The sequence below is a fragment of the Microchirus variegatus genome, assembly GCF_963457635.1.
Source record: "Microchirus variegatus genome assembly, chromosome: 2".
Taxonomy (NCBI): Eukaryota; Metazoa; Chordata; class Actinopteri; order Pleuronectiformes; family Soleidae; genus Microchirus; species Microchirus variegatus.
The window spans coordinates 31,781,081-31,791,812 of NC_139803.1; the positions used below are offsets into that span (position 1 = coordinate 31,781,081).

A 10,732-nucleotide genomic window follows, 5' to 3' on the forward strand; every position below is an offset into this window, starting at 1 on the left:
CACAGTGATCCTTAGCGGCATCGTACACACATTAATATACATTAATATCATGTTACGGCGGTAACTGTCTGGTTATGACGTCATCATTCGTGTCAATAATTTATCATCGTTTCCGCGTGATAACAGGATTAATGTTGTTTGTTTAAGCAGAGAAATTATTGACACATTTGTTGTTGTTGTTGAAGGGCAGCGATGACCTCAGGAGAAAAATGCCCTTTATATGTGTGTGTGTGTGTGTGTGTGTTGTAATTATTACCGCTTCAGGAACCTTTTCTGTCGTAAAAACACTGACCTTGTCAGGACCAGTAGTCCTCATGGAGACCAAAACCTGGTCCGGATGAGGCAGAACCTTATATCTGAGGAACGAGTTTAATATTTGAATTGCGGTTCAGTTAAGTTTCAGGTTAGGCTGTGAGTCTAGGGCTTTTTGAGCCTTAAGACTTGGTTTTAAGTTAAGAATTATGTTTATCTTCGGGTTAGGATAAACGTTAGGGTAAGGGTAATGTCTTTGAGTGTCCTCCCAAAGAACAATGTGTATTTGTTACCTCTTTAGGACTTTTTTTTGGCATAAACATTACCCATAACTGTTGCTCTGCTGCTGTATTCACACAAACGCTCCCCCACAGTCAGCTCTGATAGTTTTGCTTCACAGAGTTTGGAGACGAAGCACGCGGCAAACAAAAATCATTGTCAATACCCATGTTGAATTTAAGATGTAGCCAAATCCATAATCTGGATTAGATTAGGTCTGATGGTCATGTGTGATTCTGCATACACTCACACCATATTATTATTATTATTACATATATTTATTTTTGTGCAGTCATCAGTGGTTAGATTCTTACTTAAAATTAAATCACTTACACATCACAACAAACTTTCATATTGATTTTATCAAAAACTGTAGACAGGAAGTTGCTCACATACAGGTGAACGCACGCCCTGGTGAAGTTACACACTGCAGCTTTAATTCAGTAAATCCCTTTTCATGTTGTTCATGTAAAAGTGACACAATTCCATATTTTACAGATCATTAAAGACATGTTTATACTAACGGGCGTTGTGTATTTCTTCTGATGTTGTTGACAGTGCGTTAACCGGGCGTGCGTCTCTGTTTCCTCAGGCTGCTGAAGGGCACGGCGTATCACTGGGACCTGATGCTCTCCGGCCTCATCAACATACTGATGTCGGTGCTGGGGTTGCCCTGGATGCACGCCGCCTTCCCCCACTCCACGCTCCACGTGCGCCAGCTGGCCTTTGTGGAGCAGCGCGTGGAGGGGGGGCACCTCTACGAGACGTAAGTTACCCGCCGCCGCTAATCAGACGCCCAATTAAAGGTCTTCTTCCGAGCACGCGTGTGTGTGTGTGTGGGTGGGTGGAGCTGACTGTAATTTTGTGTTACTGTATCCTGCTCTTTCACTGATTGCATGATTACTATGGAACCAGCCATTTTCTCCACGGGGGGGGGGGGTGGTGGGGGTTGAAGTAGTTTTTACACGGAGATTACACGATCAAGTTCACTCTGTCCGCGCAGATATCTGCGACGTGACGCTCATCGCATATTCAGGATTCCATAAGTGGTCAAGTGGGTTAAATATAGACGAGAGCTTCTCATCAGAGGTCGTCATAGAAAAATATTTAATGAATGATTCTCAAAAAGTATAAAAAGACCTTGTGTGGGGGGGGGGGAATAATGATTGAAAAAAACAACCCATGAATGTTGAAGGAGAAAATTATTTTTATTTTCCTGGAATCTTGAAAAAGCTTTTATTTTTTCATTGAAAAAGAGATGTTTATGTAACAAACAAGGATAATATAAAAGGGTTTAGATTAGATTAGATTAAATAACAAGTAAAAGAAAGTAAATAAATATTTTTAAAAAGGAAAGTTGAAACGATCAAGTGGTATAGATCAGATTATATTAGATTAGACTAGATAAAATCTATAGAGAAAAGGTAAAATGGTAAAAAGGGATTAGTTTAGATTAGATTAGATTAAATTAAAAAGTAATTAGTAGCAGTTAGATTAGTTTAGATTAGATAAGTAACAGAGAGTAAATAAGATTTAAAGAGAAACGTTAAAATGATGGAAGGGTATAGATCAGATTAGACCAGATATTTTATTAATCTTTTATTAATTCACTTGTTACAATATATCAAAAGGGATTAGATTAGATTACATTAGATTAGATAACAAGTAACAGAAAATAAAAAGGCTTTAAAAAGAAAAGTAAAAAATAAATGATCAAGGGTTTAGAATAGAATAGAATAGATCAGATTAGATTACATTAGATTAGATGTGTGTATTGTGTGTATTATACATACATATACATATATATAGTGTGGTTTATTGCGTTTATTCCTTTAAACTCTAAGAGTTCCCACTCATTTTATTCAAATGAAAAAAGTGTTTGAACGTTGATAAGGAAAACGTTATGATTGTTGTCGTTCCTTTCATTGTGTGAAACAGTTGTGTGCTTCACACTAACCATTCATTTGTGTGTTTGTGTGTTTTTTTTTGTGTATTTCTGCATGTTTGTTGTGTTTTTGTGCTTGTTCTTTCGAATGTTTTTGTGCGTCTTTGTTCATGTTTGCGTGTGTATATTTGTACATATGTTGTTTGTGTGTGTCTTTTGTACGCGTATACGCGTTTGTCTGCGTGTGTCCCCGTCCCCTCAGTATCGTCCAGGTGAAGGAGACGCGGCTTACGTCCCTCGCCGCCAACATCTTCATCGGCGTGTCCGTGCTGCTGCTGCCTGTTCCTCTGCAGTGGATCCCCAAACCCGTGCTGTACGGCCTCTTCCTCTACATCGCCCTCACCTCCATCGACGGAAACCAGATGTGTGACCGCATGGCTCTGCTCCTCAAGGAGCAGGTGAGGAACCTGTGTGTGTGTGTGTGTGTGTGTGTGTGTGTGTGTGCGCGCGCGCGCGTGTGTGTGTGTGTGTGTGTGTGTGTGTGTGTGTGACACCATATGTCCATGTGCAGATCAAACACCCACTGCTTGGACGACCAGAACCAAGTCAAAATAAATTTGTGAATATAATTTTTTTTTGGTTTTTGTTTTAATCTGCTGACAGCACCAGACAGGTGGGGCTTAGTGAATTAAGACACATCAGTGAGTAAATTAGCTTCTGACCGCTCATCTGCTGAACATTAACATTAGAATTAAAACACCAGATTCTGATATTTGAAAATTAGGAAACACTTTAGATTAGGGAGCACATATTCACCATTAACTATATAAATTGCATACTAGCCCTTTATTAGTAATCATAAGCATGTATTAACACCTTATTCTACATAACCTTATCCTACCTCTATTACGACATGAATTAGATTTTTCCTACATAAGGTGTTAATACGTGCTTAATATTGACTAATAAAGGGCTAGTATGCGACTTATAGGCATGTTAGTGAGCACCTAGTTAATGGTGAATATGTGTTCCATAATCTAAAGTGTTACCTGTCTTTCTTTCTCCTTTTGCTTCACACTCGATTTCCTTCCGTCTCCGTAAACAAGGACTCGTGCTTCTCTCCTCTCCTCTTCATTACCTCACACGCTAGTGCCCCCAAATGGCCGTGAGAGGAAACAGCAACAAGAAGAATCTTAAACAAAAAGCCAAAATGTGTGAATAAGTAAAGTTTTCTGTAACGGCTGTCGGTTTTTTTCACGTGACTGCGAAACAGGTTTGTTGGCAAAGAGGAAAAGTCTCTGACTCACTCCTGACAGCAGATCAGTCACGTGGAGGCGGAGTTTGTGTTTCCCTGCTGCAGCCTCAGGATACAGGATAGCTCATTTTCCGATACGTCTATAATACCCAGCTGTTTGTGAGCTTGGAATTTGTTAAAAACAAATTATTTCAGCTGCACAGGAGATGCACACAGGGTGTGAAAAGGGAACTTTTGATTAGATTTCTCTAAGTGTGATATTAATACCAGGCCTGAACATGAATAATAAGCCTCCGACAGATAAATGACAGTGTGAATTGTTGTGTCCCCGCAGACGTCCTACCCGCCGACCCACTACATCCGCAAAGTGCCGCAGAGGAAGATCCACTACTTCACCTTCCTGCAGATGATGCAGCTGCTGGTGCTGTGCACGTTCGGCATGTACCCGATACCGTACATGAAGATGATCTTCCCTCTGCTCATGATCCTGCTAATCCCAATCAGGTACGGCCGTCCACCGGCAAAAAAATAATTATCTTCGAGTGCTTTAAACCGAGATGACATTCACGGAGCGAGAGCGGCGGCATGACCTCAATCTGCCTGTGGATGTTAAAAAAGAAAATGTCTCGAAAAAAGCTTGTTTTTGAAGGTCCAGTGTGTAAAACTGAAGCACAAATAGAGTTTTTTAGTCTGTATGCAATCACCTGATTGTATGAATTATTGTTTTTCGTTACCCAAGAAGGAGAATATATTTATTTTAGCGCTAAAGAGGCGGCCATTTTGTACCATCATGTTTTTACAGTAGCCCACAATGGACAACCTATATTATTTTGGAGCTGTAAAGGCAGATGTAACATTATATTATAATAATACTAGTTAAACGCTGTTTGTGCTTTCTCGTTTTTTTTTTTATCAGTATACAATCATGGAACATCACAAATTAATGTTGCAAAATTTTGCACACTGTACCTTAAAGGGAGCAGAGCAGGGATTAGGATTTCTGGCAAAAATGCTATATTGAATATTCAGTGGTTGATTGGTTGAATATTCTAAAATCTAGCACATGGGAGCAGATGCAGCTTCAAGGTGCATTCAAGAAACCTCGTAAATGTCTTCACTTTTTACGCACATAGATTCAGTCCACTCACTAAATACTTGCTGCTGACACCTTGTGGTAACACGGGCAAACACAAATTAGGTCATCATTTGAGGAGAACGATTTGTTTTTATAAATGCAATCATTAATAAAACTACTAATTTGTATTCTTTTAATATTTAATATATACAATTAGCAATAGCTAACTGACCGAGAGTGAAGAATGTTTTTTATAACCAGTATAATAATACATAAGATGTGCGTGTGGAATTAGTGTCAGCAGATGGGCTCAGTGCATTATATATATACATATATATATATATATATATGTATGTGTGTCTATGTGTGTGTATGTATGTATGTATGTAATATGTGTAGAATTATTCACCACACTCTCCTTGACTTTCCTTCTGAGCCTCACACCAGTGGGATACGTCTGTACGGATAAATAATGCAGGTTTGGAATTGAGAAATTGATAAAAGAAAAGTGAGTAAACTTTATTGATACAGGAGAGAGACTTTTCTTTTTAAAGTTTCATGAGCAGGGCCTCACATATTTATGAGCGTTTGATTTCTACATGGTCAAGGTTTGGTTTTCAGAGCAGCACACCCTCACTTTACTCAAACACACTTAGCGTTTGTGGTTTGTTGTCGATTGGCCTTGACGTTTGATGCGTCAAGGGTTCGGGACTTACAGTAAATAACGTTTAAATTAAACTTAAATAACGTTTGAATTAAACTTAAATTAAATTAAACGTTAAATACATTTGAATAACTGACACTTTTCTCCTCCGTGTTTAGGATCAACGTGCTTCCTCGTATTATTGAGGCCAAATACTTGGACATAATGGACGCGCAACACATGTAGCTACGGACGGAGACGATGGGCTCAGGAGCCGCAGAGAGCGACGTGTGGAATTTAAAAAAAGAAAAAGAGAAGAAAGAAAGTGAGAGAAAAGGAAGTTAGGGGGGAAAAAAGCATATTTTTCAATGCAAAACTGTACGGAAGCAAAAAAAAAAAGAAAAAGAAAAGGAGAAATACCGACTGTTTTGATTTTTGTATGTGATAAGAACATTCTCACAGGTGATTCACTGGAAAAATGGCAAGTTGTGCAAGAGCTAAGAGCCTTGAGATATATTTTCCATAAGTGGACAGACGGACGGACGGACGGCATCTCTCTGGGGAAAAGTTCTGCTGTGAAACAAGGACGGACCAGAACTCCCTGTTTCACCTGCGTTTTGACCCCTGTCAGGTTGTTCAGTGCCATATACAGTACCTCCATGTTCTCCTCTCACACCTTTGCTTTCTGTCTCACTCTTTCACGTCATCCTCACTGCAAGTGTGTGTGCACCGGTGTTTTTAAAGGGATGGTTTAAGTGGATTTTTTGGAAGTGAGATTGAATAAGTTTTGCTTTATTGCACCTCAAAGTTCCAGAAAACGACACCTCGTTGTACGTCCTTTACTTTTATATCATATATAAGAATCAATTCTTCTTTCTTCATCTCCTTCTGAAGTTATTGTTTAAAGGTGTGTTCCACCAATCAACGTTCTTCAGCACAGAGCCCCCCCCCCCCCCCAGGTAATTTCCATGTAATCCGAAAAGTCCCTTGTTTTGCAAGAAGATGCTTCTTTTGGTGACAGTTTGGGGTCGAGGGAAAGTGATGTCACCGAGGTTTTGTCCCACACCAAAGTCCATAGAGAAAATCAGCGTTTTTACCTCATTGGGAAAACAGGAGTCGCTCATCTACTGCTGACACGTTTGATCCGTTTGCGTCACTTAGGTCAAGCTGAATAAAGGATTTCCATTACAGAATTTGGAAAAATAATATCCTATTGCTGAAAGAGGCAGCAGTGGATCAACAACTCCTGTGCGCTGTGATGTAAAATTGATGATTTTCTTAATGGACTTTGGTGCAGGGGAGTGGTTTATAAAGTGACAAAAACGTCAGTTTCCTGTGATAAAAAAAGCACCAGATATATTCAGGAAGTGGAAAAAATCTGTTTTTTTTTTCCTTGTGGCAGCCATGTTATCACCCCCTTTTCTGCCTCTCAGTCTTATGTACGCTCCACAAAACCAGAACTGTCCCTTTAAAGCACCAGCCGACACTATGTACGTGATCAAATCTCTGCCAGTGTGTATTGTACGGCACTAAGAAAAGGTCACAATTACAAACGTCATCCAACATTTTTTTGCCTATCACTGTGTTTTGTGAGTGAATTTCTACGTGCGTCTCCATTTGTAAATGTATCGGTGATAAAATCACATTCTGGCCACTGTAAAAAGTAAATCTTAACCTTTTATACAGTATTTCTGTCATTGTGCAGCGTTTAAAAACACACACACACAAAAAAAAAACGTGGTTCCCTCTTCTTCTTCTTCTTTTTGTTAAATCTGCGATAAACACGCACATGTACGTTATTCCAGCTAAAGCCAGCGTTCGTTAAGGCGAGGGAAATCTCCTCGTCCTGCCAGCTTTTTAGAAAACCTCATATTTTTAAGGTGGAGTTTTATTATAAGGTGGACGAGAAAACACATTCCTCATATATATATACATATATTGAATTTAATTATATAGAAGGACAGCACAGGCCAAAACATACAGTAAAATCTTTATTATATTCAAATTATGAATAAACTAGAATATATTAAGACATTATATATACAAATAAATATATATATATATATATGGTGTTAAATTCAAATATACGTTTTTATTTATCATGATGAAAGTTTTATCTTTTAAGTAAAAAAAATTGTGTGTGTTCACCCCCAGACTAGAATTTGTTCCTCCTCCTTTGCATTCCACAGTTTACTTGTATTTTTAAATGTGTCATGTATTTAAAGTGATACTTCAGGGTTTGTTTATTTGTTTTTTGGTTTTTGGTTTTTTTAAGTGTGGATGCATGAGGTACTGACATATGGTCCAGGTCCAGGAATCCAGACTTGAAACTCTCCCTCACCAAAGTCTATTGAGAAAATTGTCGGTTTTTTTTGTTCACTTGGCCTCACTTTGGTGAGTCCAAACAGCAAGATTTCAAACACGAAAGTTACAAAAAGTAACACATTTAAACTTTCTAATAGTGGCATCTGAGGAGCAACAACTCATGCGTGCTGTGATGTAAAATCGCTGATTTTCTCAATGGACTTTGGCGCAGGAAAGTGAGCAAACTTTAATTTACAGTCAGAAAAAAACGTATATTCTTAACATCAAGTGTTAGACTCTAAAATCCGACTTTAAACTAGTTGTGTTAGTCCGACTGAAATCGTACGTTTCTCATAGTCGGACTAACACACCCCACATTACGCGATTGGGAGTTGAGCTACTAGCGCATGTATGTACATGTTTGTATGTACATGTGTCACAATTTAACCCCCGCCTAATTTTTCGGAAGTGACCGAAAAATGGCGGTACACGGAAGAATAAAACAACCTGCGATAAAATACCAAATTTGAGATTCGTTAGCTTTTTTCGGACAAACGCGGTAACTGATTTTATGTTCTGTGATCTTAAAGAATCTGATATTTTTAAGTCAAAGAGTGCTTGAAAACATGCCTAAAAATAGCCACACGAGTAATCTGAAACAGTGTAATAATAATAAGCTGAAAGGGGATGCATCGCCCCCTTGTGGTGCGGAGTCAGGCACACTTCATTCAGTGTTTCTGTACTTGATTAAGGACGGTAATCCAGTCATTTTCATGCATTAAAAAGCGTGTTTCCCCCGTCTCTAGCTGGTTCCTGGCATAAGGGGGCGCTCACAGACACATACATATTATGCCAGCGTCTCATGTAACCACACACACAAAAAACCCAAACTGTCCCTTTAACGTGTTACTTTGCTGCAGTGTTTACAACATATCAGAATCCCCTCCTGCTCTAACACAGTTCTGGTGCATTGCTCGTGAAGAGGAGGTTCAGTTAAGGTTCAAAAAATATATATTTAATTAAAAAAAGAAAAAAAAAACATTTGCGGGTTTTGGATTCAACAGAAATGCATCTATATTTTATTGTTTGATTTCTTTTTTTTCTTCCTTTTGGTGACCAAGTGTTCAGAGATGAGTTTTAGAATAATCCGGTCTTGTTTTCTGTTTCGATGTTCTATGATTAGGTCGATGCTTGCAAACATTGTCATGTATTAAAATAATCCAGATGTTTGGATTATTACGGTTATCTTGTTATCTACAGTGCAACAAAAAAAAAAAAAAAATATTATAATAATAACAAAACAAAAAAAACAAAACAAAAAAAAAGATTAAATATATAAGATTTATAAGCATCAGTTTGCTCAAAGCATGTCTTATCTGGGGTTTTTTGATACAATGTGATGCCAGTGGACATGTAACCTTCACAAGAGAGAGAGAGAGAGAGAGAGACAGAGAGAGATTAAAAAAATAAAATAAGAAAAGTAGCGAGTCAAACCTCTCAATAAACTGAATGCAGAGCTCAATATTCCAGCAATACTGTGTATAAACCAGAGCTTCACTGGTGAAGCAACAACAGGCCGGCTGTTTTATTTTGTTTGGTTGGTTTATTTTTCTTCTTCTTTTCTTTGTTCTTTAAAAAAAAAGACAGCAACTTTTCATGGAGGAGGAGAAAAACAAGTTTGCCTGTCACCGATTTATTTTTTATCATCGCGAAACGGTTGAGTTTCTTTCCCAAAATCTCCCGAGAAATGGCAGCTCCCTCATGCAGTTGTGTTCCACGTTGTCTTTCAGACAGACCGATAAATGTGTGCGAAAAGACGGACGGACGGACGGACGGAAGGGCCCTTAAGCCAGAAAAGAGAGAGACAGATTGTGAGTTACAAAGTAATATGTACAGTTTAGTTTGTATCAGCTATTCGTTCTAATAATCCGAGGTATTAGTTTCTACGTTTGGGCCGAGTACAGAGATTCAAACCATCCTTCGTATGTGACGGTATTGTTGTTGTTCCTCGATATCTTCTCTGTACCGATGATTTTTTCTTTTGTTGTTTTGTTTTGTTTTTGGGAATAGCAGCAAATTTCCTCTCAGAAGTCGTAAACGTTGGATTCAGAGCGAAAAAAAAAAAAAGACTCTGTTTGTGAAAACTTGACTCCTTGATTTGCGTATACAATGTGATGTTTCCGTTCCTGTTCTTGTTTTTCCTTTCCTGATTTCATATAGCCTACTTTTTCTATTCATGAATGTAAGATGTGGATTTTTATATAGCATACTAATTTAGGTGTCGGACAGAATCTGTAATTTTGTCAAAAAGATCAGCTATATTTGTAAGCTGTAATATGTAAAAAGGAGAAAAAAATGGTTATCAGACAAAATGTGTTGGTTTACTATATAGTATATATATATATATGTATATATATACTGTACATTGAAAAAGAGACTATCTCAAGCTGTTTGCCAAATAAAAAAAAAAGTAGTAGTGATGTTAATATTCTTGTTTGCTCGTTTTTATTGTGTAGACGAGGATTATTTTATAAGATATTGCGAAATGTCAAGATTGCTAATAGTCTGAATTAAATCTCAAAACCTGAATTGAGTGCGTTCAAGTTTCCACAGAACTTCAGAGTCAGATTAGTCAGATTATTGCTATATGTTACTGGGGAAAATAAAGGATGTCTGTCAAAAAGAAAGAAAACAATTAATGTTTGGCAACATTTTGAAAAAATAACATAAAATACAATCCTTATACATTGATATGGACCAATTTTGTCGCTCCTCTGGCGCCACCTTCAGGATGAACTTCGTTTTTCAACAGTCGTGTACATGTGCACTCAGGTGTCAGTGTACTAGGTAAACCTGTAGCTGGACAGACAGACAGAAAGAAAGGTGATATTTTCTGAGTGCAAAGCATCGATTGTCCACTTGGTGTCGCTGTTGCGTTGTCATTGCCTACACACAGACGTCGCAGACAGGTCATATCAGAAGATGACTCAGCTTTAATGGCTGGTGTAAAAACACACAGAGTTAATGAGTCTCTGAGCT

At 38.1% G+C, this 10,732-nt stretch overlaps 1 protein-coding gene across 1 annotated transcript in view; it reads left to right on the plus strand.

The window, feature by feature from the left end:
• The window catches only part of slc4a11 (solute carrier family 4 member 11), a gene marked incomplete at its 5' end in the record, with an annotated part of 84,131 nt that extends 78,198 nt beyond the window's left edge, over positions 1-5,933 (plus strand). Inside the window, 4 exons of the mRNA XM_083885843.1 lie at positions 1,124-1,297; positions 2,679-2,874; positions 4,006-4,175; positions 5,569-5,933. Of these exons, the coding sequence (XP_083741969.1) occupies positions 1,124-1,297; positions 2,679-2,874; positions 4,006-4,175; positions 5,569-5,635 (607 nt within the window). The 3' untranslated portion in view covers positions 5,636-5,933. The remainder of the gene's footprint in view (positions 1-1,123; positions 1,298-2,678; positions 2,875-4,005; positions 4,176-5,568) is intronic.
• Between the last annotated feature and the right edge of the window lie 4,799 nt (positions 5,934-10,732).